Below are 17274 nucleotides of genomic sequence, written 5' to 3' on the forward strand. Positions count from 1 at the left end.
CCTTCCAGCACGTGAAATACACATTTAATGTAGGTGAGGATAAATAACGTCACAGTTTGCAGGAAGCATCTTAAGTGTTGAACCTGGTCATTTATCCTCACCTTCTGCCATCTCTGCTTTTACTGGATTATTGTATTTCCTTACCAGTTTGTCTGCAGGAGGATAATTTGCAGTGTGAATGTCAGGATGTGTTAGCAAACTAGTTTATTTGTTGAAACTCTTCAGTGCTGGGAGGTAAGGTCCCAAAATTTGTGATTAAGGGGAAAAAATTAATTTCTTAAAGATGATGAACCTTGCTTTGCTCAGGGGATGTGCTTGATGTGCATGACAGTATTTGTAAAGACATGCAGCTGGCTGGAAACGACACAATTTGCAGAGTTTTTCGTGTTGAATTTAGGATTTGGTCAGTGTTGGTTGGAGATGGATGTGTTTTCCCCAAACACATCCAGGTGGCACTGTCGGTCTGTGTGTGACATCACAGGCACCAGGAGCCTTTCTAGCAGTTTCTCAGGCATTTTAAATTCGGGATATCTGAAAGTGCTGGTGCTGTGCAGTGTGGATTTTTGGTGGATCCTGATATCTGTCATTGCAGCTGCTGCAGCCAATTTTCCCTGGTTCTTCCCAGGCACGATGCTAGAGGCACTGCCTGCTTCCAACCCTGTCATTGCCTCAGTACTGATCCATTTAGGATGGGAATTTAGCAAGATAATGTGTGGGGGATTCAATAAAAACACTGTATTTACCTTACTTATATAAAGCAAAAAAGCCAGAAGTGCCTCATGGAAAAGGCTCTCAGGAATGATGGAGGAAAAACTTGGAGGAGGGAATGGAGAAGCAGGGAGGAGTTGGAGCAGGAGCAAACTGGAGGCAAGGATGAGGGGAAAAACAGAATATATGTGTGAGGAAAAGGATAAATGTTTGTCATAACTGGAAAATAGCCAAAACCTTTGAAAGTGCTATTTAACAGAAAAATAATTCTTTTAATCATAGAATTTCAGAACAGTTTGGGGTGGGAGGGACCTTGAAGCTCACCAGGTTCCACCAGGGACACCTTCCAACTCTCCCAGGTTGCTCCAAGGCCTGTCCAGACCTCGGACACTTCCAGGATGGGGCAGCCACAGCTTCTCTGGGCAGCAGTATTTGGACAAACTGGGAATTGATGCTGCTCTTGCTGGGGGCACGATGTGAACTAACTGCTGCTGTTCCTTTTCCTTGTTTTTCCCCCTCAGTGTCCAGGACAAAAATTTGGTGCTGGATTCTGTAACCATCCCTCGCTTCATTCCAGAGGTCACCATTGGAGGCACCGAGTTCGACAGGATCTATTACGAGTATCGAGCGGTGAGTGCTGCTGGGGGGGGGTGACAGCCAGGGGACACCCCTCGGGGGGGGTGACAGCCAGGGGACACCCCTCAGGGTGCTCCTCACTGGTCTGGGCACAGCCTGCACAGGGATGCACATTTCTAAGAGCAACTTCTGGATTTTGCCCAAATCCCCACCTCTTTGAAGTCTGGCTTCCCCACGAGGGGAGTAACGAAGCAAATGGTTTGTTTCCTAAGCTGATTCTATTTTTTTTCTAATTTTTTTTTTTTTTTTTGGTCTTTAGATGTGAACCAAAGGATAAGTGGTTTTCATTTGTTTTTGTTTCTCCTGCCCTGATTAGTCTCTGACCTCTGAAATCTGAAATAATCCGTTGAGTCAAACAAGAAAATTGGAAACCTGTGGTGACTTCTTATAAAATGCTGAGGGAGGGGGTGTTTTTCTTGAGGAGGAACGAATGTTGCATCGCTTCTCCAAACTGTTGTTGCTTTAAATAGTGTGTTTCTGCATGTGGGCACGGATCCAGAGCCTGTTGTGGCCCCACACTCTCCTACACCTCCTGCAGGCTCCCACACAAGGCTTTAATTAGCTCTTGCCTTGCTGGTTCTGGAGACAACGGATTCGAACCCACTGAGCACTTTGCCCTGGTGCTGGTTGTGATTTACCTGGCATGGGGTCCTCTCCCACCCCATGGGGCTTTCCCAAGGCCCAGGTATTGAAAATGCTCATTAGAGAAGTTGTGGAACTGGTGGTAATTAATAGTGATTGGCCAAGCTTCTAATCTGTTTTCCAGTTGGGTTGGAGTCTCTGCCACTGCATCTTTTTATTTTCTAAGCAATTGCTGAAGACAAAGGGAGGAATATACAATATAAATTGTTAGAAACCGTGATTTGCATAATCAAAACACTGTTATTTTTCTTTTCTTGTCAGTATATACAGTCTCTTACTGAAATGAAAATGTAAGGTACAGATTTACGGACTTGTTTGGAAACTCTGAACTACCAATGTTTTCTTCCACAGTAGGCAAAATGTTCCACATAATCTGTTCCTCCTCAGCTAACTGTGTAGTGGAGAGGCTCTGGGCTCACACTGTTCTGCCTCATTTGAGATGTGACCTTTCCAGCTTGTAAAAGGGGCTAAAGCTAAAGGTTAAAGCAGCAGAAAGCAGCTGAGGTTGTCTAATGGGCTTGAAAACTCCCTGGTCCAGCAGAGGAATTGCTCTCAGAATTTCATCCTCTGTGCTATCACATTTTTAAACCCAGAGCTTCAATGTCAGCCCAAAGATTTTTGGAGTCCTTCACTCCAAGAGATGCCTGTGGCCGTGCAGCACAGATCTGAGAAGGATCTGCTGCATGACTTGTCTGTGGCACACAATATCCATCTGCACTGACTGTGCCTTTCTTCCCCGAGATGAGAAGGGTTTTTTTGGGCTGAGATGTCCCTTTGCAGGGAGCTGGGAATTACTGAGGCTGCCTGACACACAGCAAGGTGTGACCTCAGTGCTGTGTGCTGAGAACCAGGGGTAATACTTCTGAAAGCCTTTTTTTTTCCTCTGGCTGCATGACAGCACATCCCTCTTTGTGCTGGCAAGGAACTGAGAATGTCCTGGCTCATCAAATAGCTGGCTGCCAGGGAAAATTGGGACTTGCCTTGCAGATGTAGCAAAGGGATGCTTAGGAGAAGGAGTGTGGGTACCTGGGAAGGAAAGCTGTGCTCTTGCATGGCTCTGCTCCTTGCCAGTTAGTTGACAGCTGAAGCTGAGCAAAAAAAACATTGCCAAAATATAATCTCCCTTCTGCAGGGACGATTGTAGGCCCTGATTCAGGAAAGTGCTGTGGAAAGTGATAATGTCTTTTGGAATAAGGAGGAGTTGCACATTTCAGGAGGTGTTCTGTTAAATTTAGGCAATAGTAATACTCTTTTTCTCTCTTCTGAATGCTTAGACACTTGTTATCTTTAAGGAATGGGGGGGGGGTCTGTAGGGATGGTGCACAATGCAAAAGATGCTGAGTTTTCCTGTTTTCCACAAGCTACTGGAAGGGGTAACACAAAGCCAGCCCCACCTGCTGTTTTATGTTCTAAAGATTAAATTCTTTGTGTTGAAACTCGGAAGATCTGGGGTTTTTTTCCTTCTAACTTCATTTAGCAAATGAAGGTCTGAATTTTTTCTCTCAGACAAGGCCACTGTGCAGAGGTGACACAGCAAGAGACCGACTGCACAGGCAGAGAGAGAGCAGAGGAGCTTCTAGCCATCCAAATTTGGGATGCTTTTTGGGTCTGCAGAGAGGGAACTGTAAGCCCTATGTCCTTGCAGTGCTGGTAAAACTGTGCTGCCACTTTGGCATTTGAAGATAAAGGTTTTTAGGCTCACGTGACTTGTAAGTAAAGGCTTAATTATGGGATAATTACAGAACTGGAACTTTTCCTTGTGGGAAGTGTGTGCTTTCAGAGTTGGTGTAATGATGTTTACCACCTAAACACAATGATTTGCGTAGGGGATTTTTTTCTTTTCCCCTGTAACTACTCATAAATCCTCGACGGTGCCAATAGGCAGGGAACTGCTGTGCCTTTCAGAGTTGCATGCACACAACTCATGCTGCCTAATAATGGTGGTTTTCAGGGATTTACAAATCCCAGGCAGAAGCTGGATTTTGTTCAAAATATTCATTAGAAGCAACCAAGAAGGAGGAGGAGGAGGAGGAGGAGGAAACCCTCTTCAGAGTTCAAGATTTTGGTATGTGTGCTTTTCCACAAAATAATGAGGTGGCCACATACAGCTCTGAGTACTAGAAACTCGTTTTTATTTTATGTGTATCTTCTAAATTTGTTCTCTAAGGTTCTTTTCATGTGTGAGGAGGTGGTTTTCTGCAGCCTTCTTGTACCGTAAAGTCACCTGGCAGGGTCCAGCCATTCTCTTCAGGCATTCACAAACTTCTAAAGATGCTTTTCTGGCAAGGAAAAAGTAACCTTTTAGTCAGGATCTGTAGATCAGAGATAAGCATGTTCATTCTTCGGTGAAGCAACATTATTTTAGGAACTGTCAGACTAGTAAAGACTCGACTGCCCTTTTTTTTCCCCTTAACAACTGCTTTATCTCTCTGCTTTCTTCCAACTGCACACAATCCCCACGGATAATGCTCCAAACTCCATGTGCGCCCTGCGAAGCTGGAGCACTTAGGCAGATGTGTTTGCAGGGAAGATGAAAACAAATGGTTGTGTTTAATGGAATCAGTGTACTTAAATAATGTGCTGAGGTACTTCACACTCTGAATGCTGTTGGCAAGCCCTGCTGCATCTCCTGGGGTGGGGAGAGACTGCTTCTTTGACGTGCATGTGCTTTTCTGTGCACATAAAAGCGCAGCTGTTTGCTGGAATTCGTGGAGTCACAGAATCCCGGGATGATTTGGGTTGGAAGGGACCTCAAAGCCCATCTCTTTCTACCCCCTGCCATGGACAGGGGCACCTCCCACTAGCCCAGGTTGCTCCAAGCCCCATCCAACCTGGCCTTGGACACTTCCAGGGGTCCAGGGGCAGCCACAGCTTCTCTGGGCAACCTGTGCCAGGGCCTCCCCACCCTCCCCAGTATCCCACCTATCCCTGCTCTCTGTCACTGTGAAGCCATCTTCCCTTGTCCTATGCTGCAGAAAGGTAAGAGAAGGCTCTCATTTTGTTTTCCCCACACCTTTTTCCCTAGTGGCAGGCTGCTTTTGGAATATAGAGGTGCTGACCACGAGGCAAGGAAAGCTTGAGCTGCTCACAGACCTGGCTGCTGCTCTGAGGTGCATTCGGGCTCCTTCCATGGCAGCTGCACCAGCTTCAGCTTTATATCCTGCTCCTCATCCTCTTCCTTCTGCCCCGGGGCCTGGCAATGTGAGGCTGGCAGTCCCTTGCAGTCTTGCACAGCAACAGGTGGAGAAGAGGCAACAGGTCAGAGGGGAGGAGAGTCCCACCCTCTTTCCCAAGGCTTTTTATTCCTCTTTTTTCCTAAGGAATAGAGCCTTAGGAGGGGAAACCCTTGTGTGCAACACCTGCCATGCCTCCAGTTATTTAGGTGGTTGCAGGGAAGTAGCTTTTGAGTGATGGGAAGGTGAGCCTGCAACATGAGTCAGCTCTGTCTCACAACCCAAAAATAAGGGTATAAGAGTGTGTGTTTGCAGTGTGAGGGTCATAAGTAGCCCAAACATTAAGGGAAGATTTTCTCCGGGTTTGAGGTGGCCCAAGTGGCCTGTGAAGTGCAGCCCTGACTGTTTTTGGCAGCTGTGGTTGCAGGGGCTGAAGGTGGCAGCTGGCAGAAGGGGGTGTTAGGAAGTCCTTCAGCTCTCCCATCTCCTTGGAGAGTGCAGAGTCTCCTGCTTACACAAATCTCCCAAAAGAGCCACAGAAGAAATACTTGAGCCTTCTGGAAGCTGGAGTCTGGATCAACAACGGGAACAATTCTTGCCTTTGCAGGAGCAGGGAGCTTAGGATATCTTTGTTCTCCATGTTTGTGATCGTTGCCATAGCTGCTGTCTTTGATACAACCTTCTGTTTTCTCTCTCCTGCCATTTTTTTGCTTGGCTTGATGAAGTTTTTGGTTTTTTTAGGATCAAGATCTCCTTTCCTAATTCTTCTTTTAAAGGAGGTGTTTGACAGCTGTAATGCCCAGCCCTGTCTGCTCTTGAATCCAGGAAGGAATGAGAACAGACACACAATAAATTAGGAAAGGCTTAATTTAAGGGGTTTTTTTTCTGTTTTATCTCTGCAAAAATATTTTTAGCCCTTTCTAAAGTAGCAAGATGTTGCCTGGCTAGGTATCAGTAAGGTCAGAAGAACCTGAGGAGTAACTAAAACCTGGGAATGACAGAGTTGTTCATGAAGGGTACCTGGAAAAAGGTGGGAATAGGCATGGGATCTATTTCTCTTCCCACCTTCCCACTTCTCCTCTGCTGTCACCGGTCCTGTACATGTGGAAGGAGTGTGAGAGCAGCCCCTTTTCTGCTTTAGGAACGTGTAGTTCTCCACCCTGCTTCCCGTGAAAAATATCCTGGGCAGTTGGCAGGGATATCTATCCCAGATATGGGAGGCAAGGAACCTGAGAGACCTTGGGACTGTCTCAAATCTTGGTCTGTTTTATTTTAGGAGGTGGGCTCTGCTGTCCCAGGCACTAGGTACCTGCGTAAATCAAAAGGACAATCAAATCTCACTGGCATTAAAATAATCCATTTCAACTTCATAGTCTGTCCCTGAGCCCTGTGAATGGAAACACTTTATGTGGGAGCACATCCTCCCTTTCCCAGACCCCTCTTAATCCCATACCCATGGATGAATGTGATCCCCGGGGTAGACCTCTATTAAATTAAAATTAATTGAAATATAATTTAATAGAGGGGTAACATCTCCATGGATCTTAAACTGTGAAATAATGTCAGTTTGAGATGTTTAACTGTGCTGGTGTGACTTGGATACTGTTACTTGGCTTTTTCCTGCAGTAGATTTGCACTCTGTAGTGGATAACTGGTGCTCCTTATGGACACTTCTCTTTGCAAAGGATTTCCATTGTCTGTCTTTTTTAATGAGTGAATGAAGGGCAGGACAACATTCATGGAACAAGTTCAGCAAACTGGAATTGTTTTAACCTCAATTCAGTAAAGCTCTTGAGTACCCTTGTTTCTTGGACTGCAGGGAATGTTAACAGCATCAAGGGTTTTGTTTGAGTAAAGAATGGCAGGAATGAGGCTGGAACACACGTCTCTGTGTGCCAGGCCTTTGGAAACCAACTCCTGCACACCTTGAATGTGTGTTTGGGGGGTTTTACACCCCCTCCCCTCCTTTAGCTGTTGCTCTGAGACACGGAATCACTGAGGCTGGAGAAGACCCTGAAGATCGAGTCCAGCTGTAAACCCAGCACTGCCAAGGCCACCACTGACCCCTGTCCTCAAGGGCCACAGCTGCAGGACTTCTAAATCCCTCCAGGGCTGGGGACTCCACCACTGCCCTGGGCAGCTGTGCCAGGGCTGGACAACCCTTTCAGTGAAGAAATTCTTCCTAATATCCAATCTAAACCTCTCCTGGCACAACTTGAGCCCATTTCCTCTTGTCACTGGGGAGAAGAGACTCCACCTGGCTACAACTTCCTTTTGGGTACTTGTGGAGAGCAATGGGGAGCCAAACCCTTCCAGAATCCAGCCAATATATGAAGCTCCATTTCCTGGGTTCTCTCAGATTTTAGCTGTGTGGCAACAACACTGACAAACCTCTGGAAGTCAGGATTTCTACTGGAAAAAGGCAGTCATCTGCTAACAGCAGTGATGGAAGGGGCTATTATTGTGGTTGTTATAAACAACCACTGAAGGATGAGGTTTGGATATTGATGAATGAGCCTGAGCTTGCAGAGTAATGACTCTGCTTTTAAGTGCTCTTTGATCAGTGCTGCTCAAAACAGGCTATTTATAGATCTCTTGGAGCTGCAGACCAGCCCTTAGCACAAAGCAACACAGGAATAGAAGGCAAAATCTGTAATTCTTTTTGGTCCTGAAACATTGGAAAACAGGACAGGCTCTAAACAACCTTTTCAGGTTGTTAAAACTCTCCAGAGCTCTACCTGCACATGTCTGGGGCGGAATTATCCGGAGGAGCCAGATAACAAACAGCTGGCTGAAGCTGTTTGTTGCTACTCCACAGCCTCTACCACTTTACAGGGCTTTTCATCATGTTTATAGTTTTGACAGACACTTCTGTGGCAGGTTCTTAATTTAACTGATGAGAAGGTCTTGTTTTCATCTCTTTTCCTAATGCTGTTTAAAGCTGAGCAGCTCGATGCCTTCGAGCTTGGCCCTACCTTTGGGTCCAGCTCATTTCGTGGGTTTCATGCTCTGTGTGGTGGATTTTATCACATCCTTCTTCAGACAATCCTTGCTGCCAGCTCTTGGTTTCTGCTCAGTGTAATGCAGCAGGCCAAGGCTTCAGTCTCTGTCTTATGAATTCTCATGCAATGGAAAAATCTGTTCCTTGGCAGTGACCTGGTGGGAGCTCAGCCTTCTCTCCTGCTGCAGGGATGTGGGTGAGCTCTTGGGATTGTCTGGGGGGGTCTCTGTTATCACAGAATCGTGGAATGGGTGGGGTTGGGAGGGACCTTAAAGCTCCTCTCCTTCCACCCCCTGCTATGGGCAGGGACACCTTCCACTAGCCCAGGTTGCCCCAAGCCCCGTCCAACCTGGCCTGTGATGCTTCCAGAGGATTTGTACTGGAAGAGAAGGTGAATATTCAATCCCTTTCTGTTCTCTCAGCTACTGGCAAGTTCCACAGAGCTTTTTCCTCTCTCTTTTCCATCATCTCTCCCCTGGGCTGGGCAGTCTGGCTGCAAACCCAGCAGCCTCAGGGCTGGCTGCCTGTTCCATCCCTGCCCTCGTGCTGGCCGAGCCTGGGAATTTCAGCTGGGTGCAGTTTGGAGCACCAGCTTCACCAGAAGAGGCACATCCTACCACTTGCCTGGCATCCCCAGATCTTCCCTGGTGCTCTTACCCCTCCTCTTTGCAGTGGTCTGCAAAAGCCTGCCTTGTTCCTGGGTCTGCAGCTTTCTTTGCTGCAATCCCAGCTGTGAAACGTGGGATTTGAAGAGCCCATTTTTGGGAAGTCATCTGTGTCACTTGTGCACAGAACATCAGTTCACATCATCCTGCTTCCTAGGCAATGTGGGATTTGTTTACTCTGCCTTCTTCCCTTTTTTTGGCTATCTTGACAGGTTGGCTGTAACATGTCTCCAAACTCCCCTGCCTTTGCCAAGGCCCACTGGGAAGGATGGAGTTATGGATGAATACTTATTATAACATTTGCTTTGATGTCTTGCATGTGTTTAAGCAAAGGCACACGGGGAATTTGTTTTGGACAATGAATTTGAGTTCTGTTGGGATTGATGTTGTAGCTTTTTTTTACAGAGGGCAGATTTACCCAGAAACAAAACTGTAAACTCCTGTCTTTTCCCAGAGATCTCCTGTTGCTTTAATAATCTAGTTATCTGGGAATCTCTTCAAGTATCAAAGGGCCAATTATGTGCTGCCTGGAGAGGAGCAGGGAGAGCTGTGTTTGTGTCACAGGCTGGCCACAGCAGGTCTGGTGTCCTCCCTGGCTCACCGCTGGAGATCCGTGGGGCAGAGACAGTAATCAGGTATTTTCATCTCCCATCTCCTCTCTGCTCTGCAGGGGGAACTCTCAACAGGACTGTGTGGTTTCTGCTGATATTTAGACAAGACATTTAATTGAAAAACCTCAGAAAAGCTGATCAACAAATGCTTGTGACAAGGCAGGGTGGGGAATGTCTCAGGAAGGAGGTAAAGTCTCCTGTTAGCTTGATTTTTAGGCAAAGAAGTGTCTTATTTTTTGACCCTCAAGTAAAAAAACCCACAGCCCTCCACTTCCTCAAGACAACAGGCTTCATCTTTGATTAAATAGCTGTTTTTTGTGGCCTGAGCATAGATTTTTATCAAGACTGGGTCTTGCTTCTCCCTGCAGGGGCAGCTCTCTGCAACTGGATACTCTTACAGGTTTTTTTGGAAAGGAAAAACCATCGGGATAACTCAGGGGTCCTGAGTGAAACCAGTGTTTGTGTGGAGACAGACCAGATGATCTGTGCTTAATTTTTGCAAAGGCTGCCAGCAGATAGCTTATTTTTAAAGGAAGAGTTTTATTACAGCATCTTTGCTTGCTACAGACCTTCCCACAAAACTAATTTGCTTTTTTTTGTGGTGGTTTGCTTCTTGAGTCCAGTACTGGAGCTCAAAGATGAGCATTGTGTTCTCTCTCTTTTTCGTTCCTGGAGGTAGGAATGCAGGTTCTGGAGATGGATTCTGCTTCTGGAGCTGGGATCTAACCATCTCTGGCATTTCAGGTTGTGGTCAGTACTTACCAAAGGAAGCTGCTTCCGCACCTGGTTGTTGCTCAGGTCCCAGGGTACCACTGGAATTTGGGTAGAGGGTTCAAGAAACTTTGGGGTTTTTTCCACCAAATAATGGTTTCTGTCTTGGCTTATGAAGACAGGCAGATACTGCTTTTGCTTTAACGAAGTTAAGTTGAGCTCTTGAAGGCTAAATCTGCAATTCCATTAGAATGGTTTAATTTAACATCGTAATTAACTCGGTATCTCATGCATGAAGTGTTTCATGTATTTAATAATGTGTGTGCCTATTTTGGAGTGAGATTCTACTGACTGATTGAATTCCTGTGCTACGTGATACAGTCAGAGGAGTCATCTCTCCAACTGGGGAGGAGTTGGATGAAACCAGGTATAGAGATTACTGGCCTAATTTATATATATATATATATATATATATATATAATGGCATAGTGGGTTTTGGGGGTCCCCCCTTCAGCTGCACAGCTCAGGGGTGAGTTTCCTGTAAACGTTATTCTTACGATGTGAAAACATCTCTGGTGTTGTGCAGATGCCTGGAGGCCCTTCAGCACTTTGTGTCTCTGACTGAGCTTTGTGCCTCCCGCAGCTCCCCGGGCGCAAGTACAGGCAGGGCTACAACGCCGACGTGGGGGACAAGTGGATCTGGCTGAAGTGACACCCCTGGGGAGCCCCGGCCACGAGGGACCACGGGACTGGAGTGAAGAGGAGCCGAGCTCAGGGCACCTGCTCCACACCAGCACGAAGAAAACGCCGCTTAAATCAAATCCCCGTCCACCTCCAGCTGAAGGGAATCATCTCCGAGAAGGAAACCCACTTTATCCTGGTTTGTTTTTTCTCCCTGATGAACTCAGGACTTGGGATGTCGGATAGTCAGTGTGTGATAGCAAAGTGATCTGGGGCAGGCTTAAGATCAGAGCTGAGCTTTCTCTTCCTCAGGACTGTGGCACGTTATTATACGGGATTATTGTTGTTCTGCTGAATCAAGAGAAATTAAACCTGTATCCTCCTGGCTCTTGTAAAGTTAATTTCTTGCTCTGTCATGCGTGGTGTTTTATTGGGTTCATTAGGAACAACATCTGCTCAAAGGCACTTGCTGGACCCCAGCAAAGCTCACTGAGAGATGGAGAGAAGTGATCTCAATTTACACAGCAAAATGTCTGTGCTTAAAAGTATTAAAAAAAAAAATTCAAAATAATTGCCAGTGGTTGTATTCAGCTTCTCCCCTTTGATTCCACTGTAGAACAAAATGTTTGTTGGGTATAAAAGACAAATGTAATTATTATTTTTGCAAGTCCCTGAAAGTCCAAGTCGGAGGGGTTTTCTTTAAAGAAATGATTCATTTGGTGTTAGTTAGTCACAGAAACGAGGCACCTTGGCACTGGTTCAAGCAACGCTCTCCACATTTAGGCTGCAGTTAATTTTGCAAAGGGCTAACTGCTTTCCAGCAAGGGGCCAACTGCTTCAGTCACCCAGGAATAAATTCCAGGCATCCCAGAATTTAGGGCAGTGCCTTGGAATTAAGCAGCCAAGTCATGCTCGTGCCCCTTCCCATATCAAAACCAGTATGAAGAGAGTCCTTTAACAAAGCCTTGGGGGCCTGGTTTTAGATACTGAGATGAATGAGCAGTGGGATAGAAATGTGGCTCTTTTTGCTGATCCTGTAGCTGTTTGTTTCCATGTTTTATGGCTTATCCCATGCCCTCCTCCAGGAAGGGGTACCCTAATCCCTGAGGACTGCCAGCCTGTACTGCTGTTCTCTTCTCCTGCACGGTGAGATCACGAGCCCAGAGCTCCATCTCCCAGCACTGAGGAGTGTGGAGATGAAAGGAACACCTGCTGTGGTTTTAGGATCCCTTTGGAGTCGTCCGGCTCTGTTTGTCCAGGTGTCCTCCTTCTTGGCATTGCCGCTTTCTCCAGGTGCTGGAATTCACTTGGCACTGTGTGTTCAGCCTGATGTCAGATCTCCTGGAAAGGTGTTTGGTGCTGGGAGGGGAAGCTGTTGTGTTCACCCCACCGGAGTGCAGAGCAGATTCCAGAGCCTTCCCTGCCTGTTCCAGCAGCACCCTGAGAGCTGAGCTGAGCTTTGGATGTAAAAGACTTTTAATTCCAGTCAGGAAAAGCAATGTTGGCTTGTATGGCAAGCAGTGTGGTATGACAGAATGCTTCTTGAGCATGCCTTTTTTTTTTTTTTTTTTTTTTTTTTTACTTTATTCAGGTTTTAACTCTGCTTTAAAAGTAAAACTGTTTACACCCTGAATCTGTGAAGGAAATAACTTTCTCTCCCCTTGCTGTAGGAAGGAGTGCTAGCTGTGTTTTTCTCTTCCCTCCTTCCCACTCCAACAAGTCAAAAAAACATCTCTTAGCAAACCAGCTGTAAAGATTTTGGGTTTTGGAGGCTGTGCTGTGCCAGTTGGATGAATCCCTTTCCAGTTCTTACTTAGATTGGAAAAGGTAACACGGCTCAAGTCCTCTCCGTGCGTCTGCGTAGGTGCACGTGTGATACCATCTGCAGCCTGTCCTCTTATCCCAAATTCCCACTGCCAGTGTTAATGCGTGGGGAAGTTTGCCTGCCATGTCCCATGCTTGGTTCTGCCTGCTTTGCCCAGGCAGATTCCTTGGGAAAGGGCACATTTATGGGCAGAATCAGCAGCTTTCCCAGTGGCTGCAGTTGGTCGGTCCAATAGTTCAGCAGCAAACTGCCCCTTGGGTTCACTTTTTGGTGGCACAGGAGGGGAGGAAGGAAACAGGAGGTGGGTGGGGATGGTGCTGCCACCAAAACAAAGGCTTGCTGTGCTGCAGCCTCGGATGAGGAGGTGAAGCCCCTCAGCCTCAGGAACCCGTGATTTCATGCCAGTACCTGTCCTGCTCAAACAACTCAGCTTATGGCCTTTCAGCTTTGGTCTCATCACCACCCTGTCTGGTTCTTTTTGCTGTGGTTGACTGGAGCATGTCTGTGCTCTCCCAGTATGGCCATTAACAGCTTCCTCCTCAGCCAGGGCACAGCTGGGACCATCCAGGGTGTGCCAGGGGCAGCCTCTCCATTGAACATACCTGTGGGTGGCCCCTCGCCTGTCCCTGCCCACCCTGTGCTCCTCAGCAGTGACATCTGGCCCAGGGCTGCAGTTACCAGATCCCATTTCTTCTTCGCTTTCCTCCTTCGAGGTGAAACTTTGATGTTTTAATCATGGAATCCCAGAATGGGTTGGGTTGGGAGGGACTTTTAAAGCCCATCTTGTTCCTGCCATGGGCAGGGACACCTTCCACCAGCTCAGGTTGCTCCAAGCCCCGTCCAGCCTGGCCTTGGACACTTCCAGGGATGGGGCAGCACCATAATGGCAGTGAGGTTTGGATATTATCTGTGCTGCTTCAGTTGTGCTGTGCCCCCACCACAGGCAGAGGCTGGAATGAATCCCTTCTGTGGAAGAGCTTGCTGAACAAGCTCAATTTAGGTGCACAACAAATTCCAGCTGGCTTCCAGTGCTGTTTGCAAAAGACTGGGCAAAATGAATCATTTGTGCAGTAGTGAGTGGAAGCAACCAGAGCAGAGAGTAGCTGGGATGGCACCTGATGGGCTGCTCCCCACAAATGTGCCTGTGCAGGTTTAGTGTGAGCTGTGCATTTATGGAGAACCCCAAAAGCCATCTGCAATCAGGGATGTCTTGGAGGAAAAGAAGGTCCAAAGATCAAGGAAAAGGATGGACTTTCCTCCGTGGTAGGGCTTTCTGTTGACTTGCATTTGTGGAAATGACAGGAGATGGCATCACAAGGGTGGGGAGGCCCTGGCACAGGCTGCCCAGAGAAGCTGTGGCTGCCCCTGGATCCCTGGAAGTGTCCAAGGCCAGGTTGGATGGGGCTTGGAGCAACCTGGGATGGCGTGGCAGGGTGAGTTGGACTATATGAACTTTAAAGGTCCCTCCCAGCTCAAACCATCTCATGATTCCATGATCCTGGGCAAAGCTCCATGGGAGTGTGTGGCCCTGGGAGCTCCCATCCACGCTGGTCAACACTGAGCCCATCTGACAGCGTTGCTTCCCATGGCCCTGCTTAGCTGTAATTCCTGAGCATCATGGGTGGCAGGATGCCATGGAACTTGCGGGTTCTGCTCCCGTTCCCAGCTTTAAGTTTTGTGTTTTTTTTTTGCCAAATACGTGTTCACACCGAGATCAAAATGAGCGCGGTGCCTCCCGGTGCCGGGTAATTCCTCGGCAGGTGCTGGAGCCCAGCCTTGCTCCTGCTATCTGATGGGACCACTCCTGCTGTGTTCTCCACCCTTCCAAACAGAAACTACAGCTACAAACGGTACTTAAATCCTGAAAAAGCCTTGTCTCAATTAGCTCAGTGCTGAGTGTCTTCAAAGACAGCCGTGACTGGAACACGCGGCGGCTGCTGCGGTTCTCTCCGGGAGAGGCAGACACCACACCTCATTCCTCCACCTGCTCCTGGATCGGGGAGCGTGGCCTGCAGACACAATCCCAGACAGTGGTGCTCCATGGGGATAAAGGCACATGGGCTGCTGCTCCTCCAGATGAGTGTTCCCAGCCCTCACCCGCGTCTCCGCACCGAGGTGTGAGGTGGAGAAATGTGAGTGTGTGGCCAGGGAGGGGTTGCTGGTGGATCTGGCTGGGTGAGGACTTGCTGGCGCTCCAAACAGGAGAGCGTGTCTCCGTGCTGGGGGCTATGAGTTGTGGCAAAGCAATGGTTTCGGTTTTCTGGGTTCCTGGTCCTTCCCTCCAGCAAGCGTTGTCCTCTCACTGCTCACGTGGCTCTGGCAGAAAGTGGGAACCCATCTGCTCTGGGTGTTTTGGGAGACAAGGTTGATTGACGTCATCCCGTAAAGAGGTGAGGGTGTCTCAAATTGGGGTGGGACTTGGCAATGGGGCAGAGGCTCCATTTGCTTCTTTTTGGGTTCTGGTTTCTCTGCTTACAGGAGAGACCCAATGCTGAAGCAGGAAGGAACCTGATGAAATCTTCTGCTTTTGTCTTTGGATATGGGTAAAAATCAGGCTCCTGTTGTCCTCAGTGGCCAGCTGAGGCAGTCCTGGAAGCCAGGCTGACATGGGCAGGGACTGTACCTTCAGTGAGGAAGGGAAACCAAAGCCACTGTGCACTTTGAGAGCCCCTCTTGGCTTCTCCATGGGGTGTTTGTTCTGAGCAAAGAGAACCCTGCAGAGAGGTAAGGGGCTCAACTGGAGTGAGGCATCAAAGCTGCTACTCTCTTGCTGCTCCTGGTCACGGTCTGGGTTGTGCTGGGTTGTAAGCTGGTGATCCAGGCAGGACCAGGGATGTGAGCAGGCCTTTCTGGCAGGGCATTTGTGACTTTGTCCAGCACATTAATTTAGGAGATGGGACCCTTGCTGCTTCCAGCAGTTCCCCAGGATGGACCATGGAAGGTGGGTGCCGTGTCGCTCTCCAGGTGGTGATGGAGAGCAGGGGGGTGGAAGGCTGTGTCCAGCTCTGTGGCTGTGGCACAGTGCATCCATCTCTGCCCAACTGTGCTTTCGTGGCACAGCCATTCCCCTTCCTCCCAACCACATCCGTTTCTGGAGTCCCCGTGGATCTGGTTTTCCCTGGGTGTCTGTCTGCGTGCAGCCTTTTGGCCAGGAGGTGTGTTTATCTGGACCGCACATCCGCTTCCCGGAGAGCTCAGTGCTCCCCGTGCTCTGCTGGCAGGAGCCTTTACGAGCCACGGGGGCAGTGGAGGGAAAACGCCCCTGAGAGCCAATAAACCTTGTTCCCCCTGCGCCCAGGCAGGAGCGGCTCCCTGGCGCTGCTGTTCCCTGGCACAGCTCCCGCTTGGATTGGTGCTGGTTTGTGTTACAGCGCCGGGGTCATCCTGACCAGATCATCTCTGCCGGTGCAGGGGAGCTGCGCGAAAGCATCTGCACCTCCCGCAGAGCCTCCGGCGTGCTGGGTTCCAGCAGGACGCTCGCTCGGGGCTTTCCCGGCACATCCCATTAGGTGGCAATGCAGGCTGTGCCTCGGAGCAGCCCCGCGGGATGACGGCAGCCAGAAACGGCTTCAGGCCCCGTGGGGAAGGAAGGCTGCGGTGGCCAAGGCTCCTGGGTATGTGGAAAAGGCTCTCAAATCTGTGCTTTTAACTCTATTTCGGACCCTGGGATTCCCGTGCCCCTGTCTCTGAGGTGCCCTGTAGCACGTGGTGGCTGTGGCCATCCCTGGGCCAGCTCTGTCCCTTGTGTGGGCCACGCAGGTTCTCTTTGCAAGTGCTTTGGCCTCTGTGTCTACACTGGTGTTCCCTGTTTGCCTTATTCCGTGTTGTTTCCAAGGCAGAGAAAGCACCCAAGTGCATTGGGGCAAGAGGGGCTCTGAGCATCTTCTCTGGGCAGCTCCTGTTCCTCTACCTGCCTTACAGACCATCTCAGGCTCCTGCTCTCCATCCTCTCAGCAGACTTTCCCAGGCCTACAGAGGACAGAGGAGACACTGCAATGGCCTTGGCCTCAAGTTCTTGCTCAAGAAATGTGTGAGTAAAGAGCTCACGTGGCTGAGTGCTGGCCTGCAGCCAGGGGACTTCCCAGGATGACCACTGGGCCAGACAGCAGGATTGCTCACGGACCTCAGCATCACCTGTGGGAGTGCCCTGTGCGCTGGTGGAGAGGAGATGCCTGAATTGCAAACAGGAGTTGAGGTGAAAGCACAGGGCTGGAGGCTCCGTGGGTCCCCCGGCAGGGATTAGGGGAGCACTGGACACTCCTCCCAGTCCCCACGGGCAGCCCTGTGCTCTGTTCCCCCCTCTCCTGGGCTCCAGTGAATCGTGCATCCCATGACCTGCCTCTCCCATGTGTAACTGGGATGTTATCTGGAGATTGGAAAGCACTCAGGTCCAGACCTCGGAACAGAGCAGTGCTAATGGCAGCCCAGCCAAGGGGAATGAAGGAATATTAAAGTGTGATATTTCATTGCTCTGTAATTAACTTCAGCTGCTTTCAAGCTGCAACAAATTACCCTCAAAGCCCGTTTTTGTACCGAGGAGAACTTTGAACTGCGTTACCAGCCCTGGTGTCTGGGAGGGAGCGGGGAGGCTGCTCCTGCTGTCTGTGGCTGCAGCTCCGTG

The 17274-nt window shown here is 48.9% G+C and overlaps 1 protein-coding gene across 1 annotated transcript in view; it reads left to right on the forward strand.

The window, feature by feature from the left end:
• The window catches only part of NDUFA10 (NADH:ubiquinone oxidoreductase subunit A10), a 28619-nt gene extending 17390 nt beyond the window's left edge, over nucleotides 1-11229 (forward strand). Inside the window, exons 9-10 of the mRNA XM_032692969.1 lie at nucleotides 1230-1338; nucleotides 10791-11229. Coding sequence (XP_032548860.1) covers nucleotides 1230-1338; nucleotides 10791-10859 — 178 coding nt within the window. The 3' untranslated portion in view covers nucleotides 10860-11229. The remainder of the gene's footprint in view (nucleotides 1-1229; nucleotides 1339-10790) is intronic.
• Nucleotides 11230-17274: the final 6045 nt, after the last annotated feature.

This window comes from Chiroxiphia lanceolata, chromosome 7 (genome assembly GCF_009829145.1).
Source record: "Chiroxiphia lanceolata isolate bChiLan1 chromosome 7, bChiLan1.pri, whole genome shotgun sequence".
Lineage (NCBI taxonomy): Eukaryota > Metazoa > Chordata > Aves > Passeriformes > Pipridae > Chiroxiphia > Chiroxiphia lanceolata.